Consider the following 21257-nt stretch of genomic DNA (forward strand, 5'->3'; position numbering starts at 1 on the left):
TAATCGATGAGAATTATTTTTAAAGTTTTTTCTTCTGTGTGTTCAACTGTCTCTTGGCACTCCTTTAAAGCAAAGCAAGCTGCAGGAACTGCCACAAAGTTGATAATTTTGTACTGGGCTCATGTGGACTCAAATGCCTGCCATGGCTTTTAAGTCTGAGTGGTAATATTTTCCTGCCATACAGATTGAGTGATGTATATATTCTTTACAGTACAGCCTCACATAATACAGCTTAAAAATGAGACTACACATGAGAACGGTGAAGTCACGCTTACATGTGAAGCAGAAGGGGAGCCTATTCCAGAAATCACTTGGAAAAGAGCCGTAGATGGCATCACGTTTTCTGAAGGCGATAAGGTAACAGGAACTCAATATCTAGTGATTTTCAGTACCTTTGTGTTTTCAGAGTTTTTGCCTATTATTAAATCTCACCGTGGACTCCAGCTTCTCAAGTAACTTGTAGGAATACAAGAAATGGTTTAATTTTTAAAAGGGTAACTCCACCACAGGCAGCCTAAAAATAAGGTCAGGGGAGAAAAGAGTGAAAGTATAATATTTAAAGATGTTTTTCATTAAGCCACAAAATATTAGGTTATTGATATTCTTAAGTTTGCTTTCATGGACTTTTGGCATACTTCGAGTCTGTAAATTTTCTTATTGCAATTTTAACATCCCCCCTCCTGTATCCAGTGTTGTGAAAATGGAAGTCATTTACATTCTCCAGATGCTGGTTGTTATTAACTCTTTACTCTTTAGAATTGTCTTCGTGTAGCAGAAGATTAGGTTGCTGCTTTCATATAATTTAGAATCTAAGAAAGAGAAGTAACTGCAACAGCATTCTGGCAATTGTCATTCCCATGTAAATTGGTGACCTGTCAATAGAATGCATTCAAATTACTAAGAAATGAATTAGTAGGTTTTCATTATTGCTATTTTTCATAATTACTGATATAAAACTCCAAAGTATAGAAGAAAGTGAAACAGAAAGAAAAGAGAGTGAATTAATGATACGATGGAACTGTCATTTTACACGTATGAAAGAGGGTAGGATTAAGCTTAGATTTCTTTTGTCAATATTGAAGAGAAACTCCTTTAAACCTTTCATTAATTTAAATCAAGGTCTGCAAAACATTTCTGAAATATAAGTGCATTTGACTTACCAACAGTGATAGCAGAAAAATTTGAAACCACCTTATTTGAAATATACTTTCTGTCCCTCTAACACGTTATGTAATTTTTTAACATGCTGACTCCATAAATTGACAAAATAGCCATTTACCTGTTTATTTCCTATTTATTCTTTGCAAGCATTGTATTCATATATATGATATATATATGTATCATATATAATATTATACATATGATATATCACACTTATTTACCTCATTTTCTCCTCATGATGACATTTTTTTTTAAAGTTTATTTATTTTGAGAGAGAGAGAGAGTGCACAAGCAGGGAAGAAGCAGAGACAGAGAGGGAGAATCCCAAGCAGGTCCTGCACTGTCAGTGTGGAGGAGGGCTCCGACCACGAACCCGTGAGATCATGACCTGAGCTGAAACCAAGAGTCTAACACCTAACCAACTGAGCTACCCAGGCACCCCAAATGATGGCATTTTTTAAGACCTTGTATCACTTTTGGTAATAGTTATGCTGTTTTTATTTACTTATTTTATATATACAAATTGAAAATCAAATTTATAAAATATCTTTTGGCAATCCAGAGAAATGATATAGAGTTTGCTTTCAATTTTTATTAACAGGAAATCATAGATATTATTATGGCACAGTTGCAAAATCTGAAAGGACTTATATTTTAGATATATAAAACTGTAGGTGATTGTTTTTATGTCAGTTTAGTATATTTCTTGAGACAAAATCACTCTCAAAATAATGATTTTCATATCTATAAAGCCTTATTAAATATACCTTCATATTCCTAACTCATGTTTTCATTATTTTCCTGACCACTCTAAAATTCCTAAGAGTTCTCATCTTAAAGGTAGTATTTACTCTTCATTTAATAGATGTTTCTTTATGTGTGTACCAAAAATGAAAGATACATTATATTCAGTTATTTTATTAATGAAAAGTTAGAAAATAACCAGAAGGTTGTGATATTTTATTTTATAGTCTAAACCCCAGGCCACCCAAAACTATATACAGAAATTTCTTCTCTAGTAGTTATGAAAAATAATCAACTAGTTTTGTTTGAAAAGAACTTTCCTCATGGGAAAGATTTATTAAGGATTTGGAAAGTCTAGGACTGGTATGTTAGCAGACCTCCCTTCCCATGGAATAAATGTTAGGAGTCCATGAGAAGTGTTCACTGCCTAGCAAACATTGTGTTAATGCATCTTAATAAACACTGTATATATATTGTCTCAGTTTGTGTTCTGGTATCCTTATTACATAATAAATGACGCCAGAACATAGTGGCACAAAGCAACCATTTTCTTTTGCTCATGATTTTGTGGATCAAGAATTTGGGGAGACTCAGCTAAGTGGATATAATGAGGCATTTCGAATATGCTCAGAAAACATGTAGATGTTTTCTGTAGCTATAGTTTTGCAGATTGATTGAACTATACATATTAACATACCATAAAATATCCTTGCAAATATGGTGTTCTTCAGAAATTACAACAAAAAATATGGTGCTTCCACACAGAACTCTCTTAAACTCATGAGTATCTCATCTAATTCACTTTAATGCATTTTGTCTACATTTAAAATAATATATATAATTTTGGAAACTTTAGGAAATTTCAAAAGCATGTGTAATATGTAAGAAAAATAGTGTCCACTTGCTTTAAAAATATTTTCTTAATATTCATTGTTACTTCAAAATAATATTTTGTTCTTCATTTTTAAAGAAATTTCAGTTTTCACTAACTTTTAGTTATCCATTTATTGAAGATTTCTAAGCACTTTATTTTCATGCAACTAAAATATTATTTATAATTTTCCATAAAATATTGATTTACCAGGGTTATCCAGAAACCATCAAACTGACAGCTTGTTATTAACAGATTATCTTGTAGTCATCTTAAGATATATTTGTTTATAAAAATCAGAAATCCCTAGCCTCTTCATTTAATAGATGCTATATACATAATTTTAACAGTATATAAGTATATACAATAAAGTTTAAGACAAAACCAAAGCTATCGTTGTGGAATATAAAATAGCCATGGATTAAAAGTTGTAAATTGTTTTGCAGTTTACAAACTATGCAATCTAATTTTTTGTGTTAAAATCTTTATTTTTATTTATTTTTTTAAGTTTATTTATTTGAGACGGAGTGGGAGAGAGAAAGCAGAGGGTAGAGAGAGAGGAAGAGAGAGAATTCCAAACAAGTTCCACACCGTCAGCGATGAGCCCAGCACAGGGCTCGATCTCACAAACCATGAGATCATGACATGAGCCAAAGTCAAGAGTCAGACGCTGAACCGACTGAGCCACCTTGGCACCCCTAAAATCTTTATTTTTTTTTAAATTTTTTTTAACGTTTATTAATTTTTGAGACAGAGAGAGACAGAGCATGAACAGGGGAGGGGTAGAGAGAGAGGGAGACACAGAATCTGAAACAGGCTCCAGGCTCTGAGCTGTCAGCACAGAGCCCGACGCGGGGCTCGAACTCACGGACCACGAGATCGTGACCTGAGCCGAAGTCGGACGCTTAACCGACCGAGCCACCCAGGCGCCCCATAAAACCTTTATTTTTAAAATAAAACCATGTTTCTTTCACAGGGTTGACCTGGGGATTACATAAGATTATATTTGTCTTCAGTGTGTTGACATAGTCCCTGGCATTAATACTTGCCATTTATTTTAAAAGTTTCTTTAGATCATTCCTTATTATCATCCTTATTAATCAATACATGTTAATATGTGTAAGATTATAAATATTGATGAATTTGTATGGGAAGTCATGCAAAATGTCACACATCAAAGTTTAATCCTAATTTCGTCACTTTGATGTGTCATTCACTATATTACCTCTTATATCTAACCTCAGGTTTTACATGTCTAAATCAGGATAATAAGACATACCTGGAAAAATATTTCTGAAGATAAAATGAGAGTTCACATAACAACAGGGGCTCAGGTAGAACTCCCACATTCTATAGCAATAAATATTGATTCTAAATAGACTCACATTGTACGAAAAACTGAACAGGTTATTAAATAGGAAGAAAAATGCTACATGCCACAAAGCAAGATTACTTAACAGTGCTTTGTCCATAAATTTTCGAAATATGATTTCAGATTCACAGGATAAACCTGGTGTCTTTTAAACATTTTTAAAGAAAAATATTGCTACTTGTTATGTTAAGAGTAAATGGAAGTAAAAAGATCTACAGGGAGTGATTTTGACTTCTAGAATTCTTACAAAATAGTAAACTAACAGCATGCAATCCCATCTATATGAATAGAATGTTTTATGTAATAATTACAAAGTGCTTGTAATATTGTCTGGGAGATGTCATCTCACATGTGCCATTTATCCACTCTTAAGATACAGAATCTATAATTATTTTATTCCTGTTATACTTGTCCTACATAGTAAATTATAGGCCTTCCTCTACCAGAAATTAATCCCACCCTACACTGATAAGAAGTATTTGAAATGTATAGCAATAAGTTGTAACTGTCTTAAGCAGAATTTCTTGAATTTCAGTCCCTTGGCAGTGAGCTTTTCTCTTTACTGTATGCATGGTGCTGCCTGTTACACTGTTAGACACTTACTTTTCTTTAAATTAGTTTTTCATTTATTCTAATCCTAACCAAAAATACCTGTGGAATCAAAAGCATGATGACACATTACTTATATTTTTAAATATCATTAAAATAAATACCAAACTATAAAATAAAAATTGTTGGGGCACCTGGATAGCTCAGTCGGTTAAGCATCCAACTCTTGGTTTCTCCTCAGGTCATGATCTCGCAGTTTGTGAGTTCCCGTCCCACAAAGGGCTCTGCACTGATAGTGCAGAGCCTGTTTGGGATTCTCTCTGTCTATCTGTCTCTGTCTCTGTCTCTGTCTCTGTCTCTCTCTCTCTCTGCCCCTCCCACACTCTCAGAATAAATAAATAAACTTAAAATATTTAAGGGGCGCCTGGGTGGCTCAGTTGGTTGGGAGACCGACTTCGGTTCAGGTCATGATCTCACGGTTTGTGAGTTCGAGCCCCGCGTCGGGCTCTGTGCTGACGGCTCAGAGCCTGGAGCCTATTTCAGATTCTGTGTCTCCCCCTCTCTCTGCTCCTCCCCTCCCCTGCTCATGCTCTGTGTCTCTCTGTCTCTCAATAATAAATAAATGTTAAAAAATTAAAAAAAAAATAAAATAAACTTAAAAGATTTAAATAAAATAAAAATTGTTTTTCCAAGTCATACTAGACTTAGTATGTGTACCTTCACTGGTACCACACTTTTAAATACTGCTTTTGTGTCAAACATACTTTGAATTAATATGATGCCAAGTTTACTTATGAAATTCTGAGGACTGGAACACATTCAAATATATCCTTACTGGGATCCTCCATTCTCCTCATTCTCCTCATTCTCCATCCTCTTATTGTTGGATCCAACCACTTCCCTCCAGTAAATCAATATGTTTCATTATTAATTAATGGCTAAAGAGTTTACAGATCATAGTAACAGAAACTCATTTAGTTTCAGTCCTTAATTCCAAGTGGTCCTTTCAAAATGATGCAAATAAGTGCAATAAATAAAGCAGAGTGATTAACCTCAAAACAATTTCTTCCTATTTTTGCTAAAGTAAAATATGAAAGTCTAGTCTTATTCTGTGTCTAGATCAATTAAAATCTTTGTTATTAAAATAATAGGATTTTCTGTTCTTTCACATTCATTTTGAAAAATGTATCTTTCTGGGTCAAAGAAAGCAACCTAACTGACTTTAGGTCCATATTGCTTTTTGTTGCTTCCAAGAGATGTATTTAAACTGAAACTTAAGATTAAAAAAAACTAGGCATGAATAGTTTAACGTTTAGTTTTGTACTTACATACAAAAGTCATAGTTGTACCAAAATGGTCATTTCTATTTTAATAGTGTGGAAATGGTGAGCAATTTTCTCCATGAATTTAGGCACTCTGCTCTGGTGGATACTTAAAATGCTCCTGCAGACTAAAATACCAGGTCTGAGGGATTTCTGGTGATTATAAGGATAGGCAGTTCTTTCACACAACTCCTTGAACAAAAATAGAACGTTGTAAACGTTATAACATTTAGATATCTCAGCATATATTTATTATTACATGACTTCATTATTATTACATGCATTTATTCTTATATTATTTTTTTATGCTGTGGGATATTATTCTTTATTGTGTATGTACAGCTGTGGACCTAAGGACTTTTTCTGTTTTTAAAAAATGATTTATTTAAATCCCTTTTAATGAAGGCAGAAGGTAATGAAGTGACTGTTTCACAACCCATGACAAGCTCCGCTAAAAATTCTTAGATCTCTTTGATATAAAAATATGAAGATTACATTAACCTTTTCTGTGTTTCTTTTCTAACTCTAAAGCAAATATGACTTCTTGAAAAGATAAATTGCAGAAAATGTAAGCAGTAAAATAATCTTTAAAATGATAGGATTTCATATGACTAATGTTTTCTTTATCACTACCCAAATTCATTTAACAACTATCAACAAACACTACTGTTTGCATGAACTGTGTTTGTTTGCAAGAACTATGCTAGGCACAAAGAATGCAGCAGTGAAAAGATTTTCCTGCTTTATGGTACATACAATTTAGAAGGGGAGATGGAATCAAAGCATATTTAAAATCCACAGTCTTTCCCTTATGAATATGCAATTTTGAATTATGCAATTTTCACATCCAAAATATCAACTTTGAGTATGTAAGTGAACTTTTACAAGGCTACGAATACAGCTTTGGCATATTTTTCTGTCCTATCACAGACCCAGATGGACTTGTTCTTCTGAGTGGCCTCTGTATTCACGCATGTTGGAAAGTAGGTCTACTCTCATCAGAATGTTTCCACTTGCGGCACTTGGGTGGCTTAGTCAGTTTAGCATCCGACTCTTGATTTTGGCTCAGGTCATGATCCCATGGTTTGTGAGTTCAAGCCTCACAACGAGCTCTGTGCTGACTGCATGGGATCTGCTTAATATTCTCTCTCTCTCTCTCTCTGCCCCACACCCCTGCTCACACTCTCTCTGTCTCTCTCAAAACTAAATAAATAAACTTAAAAGAAAAAAAAAAAAAAGAATATCTCTACTTAATTTGCTCCAGGCTGGTAAAAATTGCTTAGACTCCAATTTAAAAAACAAAAACAGGGGAGCCTGGGTGGCGCAGTCGGTTAAGCGTCCGACTTCAGCCAGGTCATGATCTCACGGTCCGTGAGTTTGAGCCCCGCGTCAGGCTCTGGGCTGATGGCTCAGAGCCTGGAGCCTGTTCCCGATTCTGTGTCTCCCTCTCTCTCTGCCCCTCCCCCGTTCATGCTCTCTCTCTGTCCCAAAAATAAATAAACGTTGAAGGAAAAAAAAAATGTAAAAAACAAAAACAAAAACAAAATCAAAATAATGGTATAATTAGTAGCACCTTGGTATTATAGGGGAAATTTTAAGATTTGCAACTTCCTTTTTCTCTTTAAATAGGCACCAAAATGATGGGGGTGCCTGGGTGGTTCAGTCAGTTGAGCATCCAACTTTGTCTCAAGTTGTGATCTCACAATTTGTGACTTCAAGCCCCACTGGGGCTCTCGGCTGTTGGCGCAGAGCCAGCTTTGTATTCTCTGTGCCCCAACTCTCTCTGCTCCTCCCCCAATGTGCGGGATCTCTCTCTCTCTCTCCTCTCATCTCTCAAAAATAAACATTCAGAAAAAAAAAAAAATACCAAAATGAGATCAACAAATCCACAATTACTGATTTAAAAAAGAGAGACAATAGAGTTTCAAATGCCTACACTTTATTAAAAATGCTCTAGTGAAATGAAAACTAAAATATGATGGCATATTTATAGCATCGTCTTTAAGTATGAAGGACAGTATATACATATCTTTTGTATATCTTTTAAGTAGCTGTACATCTGGGCACATTTTTTACAGCTGTATTTTTATTGCTTTTATGATGAATTTTACTTTTACTTTTTTATCAAACCTAGGAGATGCATTTCGGTATGCGGTTATGGGCAATTCTTAGTACCTGATTCAAAGACCAACAAAACAAAACAAAACAAAACAGAATCACAGGAACAGAGGCCAAAGTGAGAACTGTAATGCAAAAAACAAACAGACAAACAAAACCAATAAAATGTTTTAGCAAATAATTGAAAGAGCAGTAATGATATATGTGTTCAAATATTTTAAAGACCACCATACGTATAGTTGAAGTAGCCATATTGCTTAATGTGGGTAATTGTATGACAAAAGAGTGGAAATTTTAGAAAAGGCAAATACTTTCCATGAATCAGAGAATACAGATAATGAACTAATTAAATTCCAAATGAGAGAATGCCCATTCTCTTAAATTAATAACGGATAAGTGTTTTGTAGTGGTTATAACATTGATTCTTTTTTGCAATTCCTAGATTTGCCATTTATCTGCTGTCTCATATCAGGTAAATTGCCATATTTCTCCGAGGTACAGTCCCACTGTTTATACACTAAGTCCCCATTAAGGTCTAACATTTCCTTATTCTGTAAACCTCTTTATCAACTCAGTAGATAATCACACATTTTTAATATACAGTTTCATTCCGATGTTAAGCCCTTTTTAAATTATTTACTAATTTTCAGTTTATGATTTTCAAATACCTTGGTATAGTGAGGGAGTGTGTTTGCAATTTCCTTTTTCTGTACAGCTTTTCCATACCATTCAATTATGAGAAAAGTTAAGATTACCTTGGTAATATCTTTACATTGGGGAAAAAAAAGTCAATTTCTGATTGTAGAGAAGAATGTCGAAGAACATACTCCTGGCACCTGTAGATTTGAATGCCTGTCCCCCTCCCCGCCCTTTGGTAGAGATAATGGGCTGAAGGATTTTGTATTTGAATGACATTTTTAAGGTCCTTCTAATGCATTTTTTCATACTAGTGCTCTGAGAGCAATATTATAGGTCCCTGCTGGGCAATTGGCAAAATGGATACCTCTATTCCCCATCTGATGTAGGTGGTAGAATATAATTAGGCAGGTTGAAAATCTTCCTGGATGCTTCTGAGCTTGCTGAGAGGAGGGTTTTCAATCATTTATAGCTTCCTGAAATTTCTTTTCCAGCCCACAGCTTGAATAACAATTATCAAAGAAGTCAAGTCATAAGTTCAACATATTCTTTTAAAAACTACTTTTGAGAAAACTCTGTGAAACATTTTAAAAATAAAAGGGCTTTGTTCTTTTTAAAAATACTATTTATTAATGAACTATTATTTTTTAAATGTATTGTAAGAATTACCACTTGAAAGAAACTGTCATCAAGTTTGTAAGGTGATAAAATGCTAGTTCACAATTTTACAATAATTGTTTGGGGGGAAATGCAATTTATATACCAAAAGTGATTTTGCTATGGCTTTGTAGCAGAATATATTTTCTCATGCATGTACTTTATCCTACATCAAATTCAGTTGATACTTATTTCTTCATATGAAGCAATCTAGTACTATCCCTGAAAAAATATAAATATATTGCCATAAAGAAATATGGAGATGTCAGTGCACATTAATAGAGTTAAAAATAAATTTTATGGTTTTTGTAAGTTGCTATTTAGTGAATTAATATTAATTAAATTCAAGAAAAAAAGATGAAGTAAATTTGAATAAATGCATGACAACTATGCAGTCATTTTGGTACAATTTAAAATAATACTTATGGAAAAATAAATTTAAATTATTGTATAAAAGACAGCCTACCTGTGAAAATATTTAAGCACACATGTAACAAACAACTTGCATAACTTGTTTATGATAGGGGTTGGGGGTGGGACAAAAATCTCTTAGATGTAAATCACCTTGGCTATAATGTTGCATTGTCATGATGGATGCCTTGGAACAGCATCATTACTGTTGTTTTGAAATCCACAAAATGTTCTTCTCTAGCTTTCTAAATCTCTTATCTCAGCTTCCAGATTATTTTTAGATTCATGTTTAATAGTGCATCCACTTATAAGAAAAATGTATCTGTCCTTTATCAAATATGTAGAAGCAATGTAACTCTAATATTTGTGGAATCCTACCATTTTTTCCCTGACCCAGACCACCCATCTTCCTCACTTCTCTTAATCCCCAGCCTAAATTTCGCTGTCTATTAGTATAATTATGGCATTATATTCACTCCTCGATATTTTTTGGCTTCGTGCAATATTTCTGGCAAAACACCACTCATGGTTTAATTAACCTCCATGTCTATTCCACACTGTGGTAGGACAGCTGAGCTTACCTGGAGGAAAAACCTGTCCTCATTCCTGAATGGTCTCTCTTTGAAGTTGTGGCCCACACCCAATGTTTGCACTTTGTGTCGTGTACCATTCATCCCATATTTTCCTGGTCCATTTTCTTGGCCAAGTTTAGCTAACTACCTTATACATTTCCTCTATCCTCAAATTGGCAAATTTCCTCTATCCCCAAAAGCTTTGCTGATGACCTGCTTCATGTTTTACTAAGAAGTTAAACAAAGAAAACTTTAACATATGCTTACTGCTACATCTACACTCATACATAACTGGACCTGTATGTTACCATGAGTGAAATATCTGAGTTTTTACATGGATCCTAGTACCCTCTCTAACATATGATGGATTCAAGTCTCTATTCTGACCAGTATTTTTCCTCAGTCAGTACCTTATTTATCATTCCCATCAACATTCAAAAATAGTCTATTATTTTTCTTTTATTTTTAAGTATGTTATACATAACATAATTTATCTATAACATACATTTTAGGGGCGCCTGGGTGGCGCAGTCGGTTAAGCGTCCGACTTCAGCCAGGTCACGATCTCACGGTCCGTGAGTTCGAGCCCCGCGTCAGGCTCTGGGCTGATGGCTCAGAGCCTGGAGCCTGTTTCCGATTCTGTGTATCCCTCTCTCTCTGCCCCTCCCCCATTCATGCTCTGTCTCTCTCTGTCCCAAAAAATAAACATTGAAAAAAAAAATTTTAAAAAATTAAAAAAAAAAACAACATACATTTTATATGTTTATGTGTAACATACACAATTCTTACTACACATACTCTTCATACATGGGAGTATATTTATGTGTGGGTAAATAGCATATAGACAGGCAGATGATAGAAAGATAGATAGATAGATAGATAGATAGATAGATAGATAGACAGATAGATAGATAATCCCATATAGCCTCCACAGGCCATCTGATTCTCTATCCTCTGTTCATAGCAAAATCCCTTAAAAATGTTGTTTAACCTTGATCTAATTTTCTTCCTCCAATTATCTCCTGAATAAAAACTTGGGTCATATCACTCCACTGAAGCTCTCTGACAAGTTTACCAGTAACCTTCATCTTCTTAAATTTAATGGCAAATTATCAGTCCTCATTTTTTTTTTTTCTGCCTAGTAGCAGTAATGAACTGGTTATAAATTATCTCTTTTGCTTAAGGCATGTTCTTTGGCTTGCAGTATGCTCCTGGTTTTTCTTTTGTCACACTTCTCACTCCTTTCAATACCCTTTGATCAGTTTTTGTCTTCTAATTGACCTCTAAGTGATCAAGGGCCCCAGTTTGGGGTCCCATCTTGAATTCCTTTTTCTATGCTTATTCCTTGGACTTTATTCAACTACTCTCATGGCTTTGATTACCACTTGGATCCAGTAAACTCTAAATTTCAACCAATGGACTTCTTCACTGCCAGACAGCTCCCTTTGGATATTAAATAAATAGCTTAAAGTGAAAATACCCAGTCCAATTTTGTACATGAACTTCACATTTGCTTCTTCCTTAGTCATCCCAACCTCATTAACTGGTGACTCTTTCCTTCCAGTTATATAGACTGAATATATTGGAATCATCTGTGATTCCTGTCTATTCATATACCCATATTCAGTTTCTTGTTGCAAATCCTGTTAGCCAAATTTTAAATATATCCTAAACTTGATTATTTCTTAACACCTACCTATTACTGCTCTGGTCCAAGCCATCATAACTGCTTGCCTGGATTGTTGCAATAACTTTTTAAGAGGTTTCAATGCATCCATCCTTGCCCCCCATTAGTCTCAATAGAAGAGCTAGATTGCCCCATTTGAAACAAGCAAGATAGGAGCGCCTGGGTGGCTCTGTTGGTTAAGGCTTTGACTTCGGCTCAGGTCATGATCTCACGGTTCATGGGTTTGAACCCCGTGTTGGATTCAGTGCTGACAGCTAAGAGCCTGGAGCCTGTTTCTGATTCTGTGTCTCTCTCTCTCCGTGCTCCTCCCCCTCTCATGCTCTGTCTCTCTGTGTCTCTCAAAAATAAATAAACATTAAAAAAAAGATTTGAAATAAGCAAGATAATATCACTCTTTTGTTCAGAAGCCTCCAATAGTTTTTCATATCATTTGGAAAGTCTTTCTATTACCTCCATGACTCTATATGGTAAGCCACTCTTCCAGTCTCTGTTATCTCCTCTCCCCCCTCATATCCTACTATTAAGATCAATTAGTTTCAGCCAAGTAAGATTTCATATTCCTCTATAATTCCTTGGATATTGCAAGTTTTTCAATGGTGTGTCTACTTCATTTACCTGGAACACTGACTGTACATAGCAAGTCTTAAGTGCAGTGAAAACAATCACAAATCTTTGATGTACTGACTGCAGTTTCCAGTACTTTCGAGTCTTCTGAGAGAGTTCTTGACTGCCAAACTGAAGTCTATATGATAGACTATTGACTTTTAACAGGTATTAACTATGAATATATTTAGGTTAATTGTTGAGTTCTTTAGGTAAACTGAGGATGAAGTGCAGACCACTGTTCTTTCAATTACAAAATTCAAAGCCAGTTAGGAACTTAATCTATAGCTGCAACACTAGAGCTAATTTAGTATATGGATATTTGCATTCACTCTGAAGTTCGCTATATCTAGAAGAGTCATAGGAACTGGATATATGGGACAGAATTTAAAAAACACAAACATGTAATGCTAAAGTAATAGTAGTGTATCTGTTGATCAATAATTTGAATGAATTGATATAATCCTTTGATTGCTTAGTAAGTTAATAATTTGTGTATCCTTAAATTAAAATATCTTTGGAGGCAAATGATAGAAAAGGTAATAATTAAAGGAATCCTATACACAAGATATATAGATGTAGAAGATTACCAAGCAATGGAATTGCACACTTTTCCTATGTGTACCATAGAGAAGATGTTAGAATTTTATTGAGGCCTATCTATGTCTTCCTATATTACAAGAATCATGCCTGGATGGCTGTTTTGATCAGTACCTTGAGATAGCACTTTACATATTTATTCACTAAGAGTATGCTTTTTTAGTACCTTCTCATAAAATGCTCTCTGGTATAATTATTTGACCTCTTCTTATGCCTGCATGTTCCAACACCCAATTAGAGGCTTGATGAAAGCTGTTTCTCATCAATTTTATGTCTTGTAGCAAAGGTAGTATATAATTTCCCAGACCATCTCTGCTTCCTGAGTCTTTAGCTCCACCATACTTTAATGATAATGTTCATAATTTTTCATTATCTAATGATTTATATACATCAACTGTAAAGATTCATCACAGACCTGTCTGATCCATAATTTGGATTGTTTTATCCAAGGTATATACTATAGAAATATAAGATTCTTCATCTTCTCTTAAGGTTTTTGACAAATTTCACACTGTACCTTGTCTTTTCCGTGGTTTAAGGTGGTAGTATTGATCCATTTATACCATATTTGGGTACTGTTTTAATAAATCTTCTAGCTTTTGATTATGTGTGTGTGTGTGTGTGTGCGTATGTATGTATGTATTTGTGTGTATGTATGTATGTGTGTGTGTGTAACATTTTAACTCTCTTCCTCCTTTGCATTATCTTAATAACCTGTATCAAGTCCTTTCTGAAGAGTTCCTTCTCTTTAATTGAAGATTTCTAACAATTATATAAAGTTTCGTTTGTATATGCAGTCTTTCTTTTAACTTGCCTATTCTTTATGGTAGGTTACTATTTACCATAAAACAAGCAAAATCCAAACCACAAACAAAAGCAGGTCAATGGCATTTATATATTTGTTACATACAGTTTTAATTTTTAGCGATCTCTTGGAAGTAGGTTGTTTCTATGTATGTGTAACAAAATGATTTGATGAAATTGTGGCTTTTGGTATTTTGGTGTATGGTGAGTAGTTTTGGTTTTCATGTTCATGACTTATACAAAGCAGTTTCAATAAATACACACTGCTTCCACTGAAGATAGTTATGTTAATTATGTATGAGTTAGACAGCTTGAGAAGAGTTCACAGCATAGCTATATGGATATATCTTTTACCTCCCTCAAACTTCTACCCAATGTATAGTTATAAACATTGAAATGAAGTATATTAATCACTCAGCATAGCTCTCCATTCATAAAGGAGCATATATTTGCTGTAATACTAAGGACACAGATAATAATAATTATATATATATATATATATATATATATATATATATATATATATAATTTCTTATGTATCCAGTGATGTAAGCATTTGAATATGTATTTGTCATGATGTGATAAGGAAAACCATACACATATATTACCAGGGGTTTTTTTCTTTCCATTTTTTTTGTTTGTTTCAAGTTTTTATTTAAATTCTAGTTAGTTAACATATAGTGTAATACTAGTTTCAGGAGTAGCATTTAGTGATTCATCACTTACATATAATACCCAGTGCTCATCACAAGTGCCCTCCTTAATACCCGTCACCCATTTAGCCCATCCCCCCACCTAACTCCCCTCCAGTAACCCTCAGTTTGTTCTCTACAGTGAAGAGTGCTTTATAGTTTGCCCCTCTTTCTCTCTCCTCTCCCCCATGTTCAACTGTCTAATTTTTTTCCTGTGGTTGACTTCAAGTTTCATAGCATTGTGATCTGAAAATATGGATGGTATGATCTTAGTCTTTTTGTACTTTTTGAGGCCTGACTTGTGACCCAGTATGTCATCTATTCTGATGGATATCCCATGTGCACTCAAAAAAACAATGTTTACTCTGCTGCTTTAAGATGTTCTTTTCTGAATATATCTGTTAAGTCTATCTGGTCCAGTGTATCATTCAAAGCCATTGTTTCCTTATTGATTTTCTGCCAAGATGATGTGTCGATTGCTTGTAAGTAGGTGTTAAAGTCCCCTACTATTATTGTATTATTATCCATGAGTTCCTTTATGTTTCTTGTTAATTGCTTTATATATTTGGGTGGTTTCAAGTTGGGGGAATAAATATTTATAATTGTTAGATCTTCTTGTTGGATAGAACCCTATATTATGATATAGTGCCCTTCTTAATTTCATATTACAGTTTTTGGTTTAAAATCTCATTTGTCTGATATAAGTATGGCTACTACAGTTTTCATTTGACATCCATAAGCGTGATAGATGGTTCTCCATCCCCTCACTTTCAATCTACAGGTGTCTTTAAGTCTAAAATTAGTCTTACTTGTAGGCAGCATAAAGATGGGTCTTATTTTTTTATCCATTCTGACACTCTATGTCTTTTGATTGGAACATTTAGTCCACTTACACTCACAGTGATTATTGATAGATATAAGTTTAGTGACATTGTATTACTAATTAAGTCATCATTTCTGGAGATTTTCTCTGCTCCTTTCTAGTCTTTGTTGCTTTTGGTGTTTCCTTCCCACTCAAAGCGTCCCTTTTAATATTTCTGCGGTCACTAATATTTAGTGGTCACAAACTCCTTTAGTTTCTGTTTGTTTAGGAAACTCTTTATCTCTCCTTCTATTCTGAGCAACAGCTTTGTTGGGTAGACTATTCTTGGCTGCCTAATGTTCCTGTTCAGCACATTGAATATATCATGCCACTCCCTTCTGTTCTGCCAGTTTCTGTGGAGAGGTGTGCTGCTAACCTTATTTGTCTTCCCTTGTAAGTTAGGGATTTCTTTTCTCTTGCTGCTTCTTTTAGGATTTTTTCCTTATCTCTATATTTTTTGCAAATTTAACTACAGTGTGTCTTAGTGTTGGCTGGCTTTTGTTCACTTTGATGGGAGTTCTCTGTGCTTCCTACATTTGGGTGTCTATATCTTTCCCCAGATTAGGGAAGTTTTCAGTTATAATTTCCTCAAATAAACCTTTTGGTCCTTTTCCCACTCTTCTTCTTCTGGTACAAATGTTATTACATTTTATAAAGTCACTGAGTTCCTTAAGTTTACATTCTTGATCCAATATTTTTATTTCCCTCTTCTTTTTAGCCTCTTTATTTTCCATAATTTTATCTTCTGTATTATTGGTTTCTCTGCTTCTTCCATCCTTGTGGTCATTACATGCAGTTGTTTTTGCATCTCAGCTATAGCATTTTTATTTCAGCCTGACTAGATTTTAGGTCTTTTATCTCTGCAGTAAGCGACTCCCTGGTGTCTTCTTTGCTTTTCTCAACCCCATCTAGTGTCCTTTTGTTTCATGTTTTAAATTCTGGATCAGGCATATTATTTATATAAGTTTCTATTAAATCCCTGGCCATTAACTTTTCTTATTCTTTCTTTTGGGATGAATTCCTCTATCTTGGCATTTTGTCTAGGTCTCTGTCTTCTTCTGTGTGTTAGGAAAGCCTGTTATGCTTCCTGCTGCTGAGAGTAATGGCTTTAAGAAGAGGTGATATCCTCTCCAGAGCCCAGTGCTTCAGGAAGTGTCTTTTGTGTCTGCTCTGTGCACTCTGCTGTGTGTTTTGGCTGCTCTTTCCCTCAGGTCAGTCCTCTGCAAGTTTCTCCTTTCCTGCAGTGGGGAGTGTATGGACCTTGGACAGAGTGTGGTGACTTTTAACTAGATGTGCTCTGGTCCGCTTGATAAAAGACACCTGGTTCAGTTGACATGGTGTGTGAGTAGAGATGGGGGTGCTTGTGCTGGTCTTCTAGGGGAGAGGCCCACTACGCTGGTTCTCAGGCACACTTGCCCCAGAAAAACATCACCAGCAGAGTGCAGGGGATGGGCCTTGGTGAGGGCAGTTTAGGCCGCCAGTGTTGGTGCTGTGCTGCTAACTGAAGTTAGTTTATGCTGGGGGGCAAGGGACAAAAATGGCACCAGCTAGCTCTTTTGTCACTGGAGAGACAATGCCACCTCTCCCCAGTGTGCTCCAAGAAGAAGAAAATGTCTCTCCCAGTACTTCTCAGGGGATCCTCAGATCTCACTGTCTGTTCCCAGACTATCTTCCCCTCTTCTCCATAGGAGCACTGCAGTGCCCTTAGGCCTTCACATCGGCCACTCCACGGACCTCTGAAACCCCAGTATTTGAGTCCTGCTGGTTGTGAAAACTCCCTATAATTAGCCTGTCTCATTTTCCCAGTCAACAGCTTTGGGGAAGTGTTTTCCTTGTGTGATTCCCTGTGAAGTCCTCTCTCTCTCTCTCTCTTCTCTCTCTCTCTCTCTCTCTCTCTCTCTCTCCTCTCTCTGTGACCAGGGCTCCCTCCACTTTTCAGCACCTATGATTCATTTCCCCCCTAAACCACATCTCTGCACCTAGTACCTTCCATGTTGTGACTTTGTCTCTCCCTCTAGTTGTGCAGTTTGTTCTGTCAGTCCTCCAGGTCGATTTCTTGGGTATACAGAATGACTTGATCTTTATCTGGGTGTATTCAATGGATGAGGCAAGCCTAAGGGCCTCCTACTACTCTGCCATCTTAGCTTGTCCTAGCTAGGTACGTTTTAATTTGTGGCATCAGTCTGATAAAAATGATGTTGTTAAGTGTGTCGTGTTGTGTACTATGAGAATTCTCGTATCTGTGACAAAAAGTGGTCACTAGAGGGTAAATGCATTGCATTTTCTGGTGTTAAGTGTGGCATTAGTGACAATCTAAAATACTTGTTAGAGCTTCACTTTTATAATGGATAAAGAAGGGCTTGATTTACACTCTGACTTTAAACGACGACAACAACAAACACAATTTATGACATTATGGGAAGCACATTTATTCCTGAGAGAAAAGAAACAAATGACATGAGTCCTATGATTTCTCAAGCCTAATGTCTCAAGAGAGTTTCCAGGCTACAGCCAAGAGATGAACAGTCTGGTTGTTTCTCTTTGTTGAAGAGACAGCATTCTGAATTTGAGTGATCCATGGTGCTAGAATTCATAGGATGGGATATTAGAGAGGAGAGGGCTCTGTGGAGGAGAGAGAAATTCACACAGTCAGCTCCAGAGGTCTTCAGCACTTTTCCCAAGAGTCTGCAGCTGAGTACCAATAGGTGTATGTGTGGGAGGAGACTATTCACAGCCACAGAAAGAACCACTGGTATATTGAGCAATGTAGCTTTAGTAGTATAGCCAAATTAGTCCTGAATTGAAGATTGCTTCCAACTCCCCTAGCAAAGCTCACGATTCTCAAAATAATAAAATTGTTTCCAAGGAATTTAACAGGGTCTCCGAGAAGAGACCAGACATATTTAAAAGAATAAAAAAATGCTGCATTCAAAATGTCTGGCCTCCAAAAAATTTTGATATGCAAAATGCATAAAAATAGAACTCATAGTAAGGAATAACAAATTAATCAATAGCAACAGATCCATGAATGACATAGAAGATGGGAGATAGGAACATTCACATTTGTGTTTTTTACATATACTGTATATACTGTATAAAAGACAGCATGAGCATAATGAGGAGAGACATGAAAGATATACAACAAATTAAGTAAAATTCTAAAGATTAAAAAATGTGTGAAGTGAAAAAGATATGGGATAAGCAGCAGATTAGATACTACAGAAGAAAAGATTAGTGAAATCAAAGAATATAATTTATTCAAATGAATATAGGCAGGAAGCAAACTAATATATATTCTTTGAGTAGTCTTGTCTTTTTTTTTTTTCCTGCAAGGACTGACCAGAGAAGACTAAGGATGGGGCCTTTATTTATTTTATTATATGGAACAAAGAAAAAATGTTTCCAAAATATTTTTAGCTTCTTCATACTGCAGTGGAAAAAAATCCACTATAGAACATCTTGCAGGGATTTATATAAAGATGTACTAATTGGAAAACATAATGACTATAGTTAGCCCTTATTGAATATATAGACTTTATGTCTGGTATTTTGTAATCATTTCATCTAACATTATTATACTACTTCCTATTTTGTGTGGTGCTGCTTGCTTTTAAAACATCTTTTATTTGGGGGCGCCTGGGTGGCGCAGTCGGTTAAGCGTCCGACTTCAGCCAGGTCACGATCTCGCGGTCCGGGAGTTCGAGCCCTGCGTCGGGCTCTGGGCTGATGGCTCAGAGCCTGGAGCCTGTTTCCAATTCTGTGTCTCCCTCTCTCTCTGCCCCTCCCCCGTTCATGCTCTGTCTCTCTCTGTCCCAAAAATAAATAAACGTTGAAAAAAAAAATTAAAAAAAAAAAAAAAAAAAACATCTTTTATTTGTCTATAGTTTGAACTAGATTGCCATACTTCTTAAGCTGGTTACAACACTGATGATAATAACATTTCTCACGTACCTAGAACTAAGCTTGCATAATCTTATGCATTTCTAACCAGATGTGGGGAAAAGCAGCAAAGACTAAATGCCATATACTACTCAACTTGTACTGTGATAACTCTAGCAAAACAAATGACATTGAAATCTCAGTGGCTTTCAATTTAAAAACTTGGTGGATTTTTAAGTAAGTTGCAGCAGCACACCCTGGACTTGAATTTGGGTTCTGGTATACCAGAACTGTTGTAACAGTTCAGGAAATGGTCTAAAGGAACAGATCCATCTTGACCATGCTGTTTAAAATTTCCCATGGTAAGTGATGAACCACAGGAATCTACCCCCAAAACAAGAGCACACTGTATACACTGTATGTTAGCCAATTTGACAATAAATTGTATTAAAAAAAGAAAAAATAAAATTCCCTATGGTAAAATGTATGATTTAATTAAGAACAAAGACATAAAGACTAGTATAATGAAATCTCATGTGTCTATTGCTCACCTTTGCCAGTTATTAATATTATGCTATTCCAATTCTAATATTTTTGATATTGTGCTTCATCTCTTTCCAATGGGCTATCTTTGTGTGAGATAGCAAGACATTTTAAATTTTGGATTAAAAAAAACATGGTACCAGATGACCTATGACTTCTTCAAAACCTTGAAATCATGGAATCCAGGCTTACTAGCAATTACTCACATGACTTTCAGAGCAGTATGATTGAATAACATGATATCGGTGTTTACGGGGTAAGTTCAATCATGTGGCAGAAGTTATTGCAACACATCTGAACATCTTGTAATAAATGATGACTAACAAGGTTTAGAGTATCACATGCCTCACTTTTTCACATGTCTTTTTTGTCTTCTCATGGTTGTGTGACTAAATTTTACCTCAGCAGAGATGTAAATTTTAGATAGGAATGTCTTCTTGGCTTCTTTATTTCTTATCAATATTTTTAATAATCAATTGTTCTTACATTTCTTATTTTCCATTATGAAGGATACACATGAACAAAATGGGAATCCAGAACTGATAGTGATCATCCTATTTTTCTTGGTTTCTTAACCTTGGAGAAAGCACTGGAATTTTACATACATTGATGATTTGAATCAGTGGGACTTTCTAGGTCCTGACTTTCTATGCTAGCCCCATACTTACGACTTAAACTCACATGTTCTGAATTTTCTGAACAACTTGATATCGAACATTTTGTTTTATTATCTTTAGATTTGATTAAAATTGCACATACAATTTCACAACAAAAAAATAAGTATCTCGTCAAGCAGAGTAGCCAACAGTTCGGCTAGAATTATGGTCAACCATACTACAAGCATATTCCCCTTAATTCTAACTTACTTTCTTAGAGGTCCAATCACAATGAATGATCATAATAAGTGACAGTAATATAGACATGGAGTCAGGTTACTTTATATCACTTTGACTAGTATAAATTTGAGGGAGGTGATGCATAATCATTGGGATCTAAAAATTTAAGACCACTGAATGGTATCATAGAGTTCATATCAACGTAACAACTACAAGACTGAACTTTGACCCCAGAGTCATGGGAGTTGAACAGGGAAGTTCATCCTAATGAAGATCAAGGTCAAGGATACATGCAAACCATCCACAAGTGTAATGGCAATTATGGACAAATTCAATAT

General features: G+C 35.3%; 1 protein-coding gene across 2 annotated transcripts in view; it reads left to right on the forward strand.

Annotated features, from left to right (window-relative positions):
* NCAM2 (neural cell adhesion molecule 2) overlaps positions 1–21257 on the forward strand; it is a 526095-nt gene that overhangs the window by 354612 nt on the left and 150226 nt on the right. For both annotated transcript variants that reach the window (XM_086675772.1, XM_086675773.1), the window contains exon 8: positions 212–357. In XM_086675772.1, the coding sequence (XP_086531898.1) occupies positions 212–357 (146 nt within the window). The remainder of the gene's footprint in view (positions 1–211; positions 358–21257) is intronic.

This window comes from Puma concolor, chromosome C2 (assembly GCF_028749965.1).
Source record: "Puma concolor isolate L17-30 chromosome C2, mPumCon1.1.hap2, whole genome shotgun sequence".
Lineage (NCBI taxonomy): Eukaryota > Metazoa > Chordata > Mammalia > Carnivora > Felidae > Puma > Puma concolor.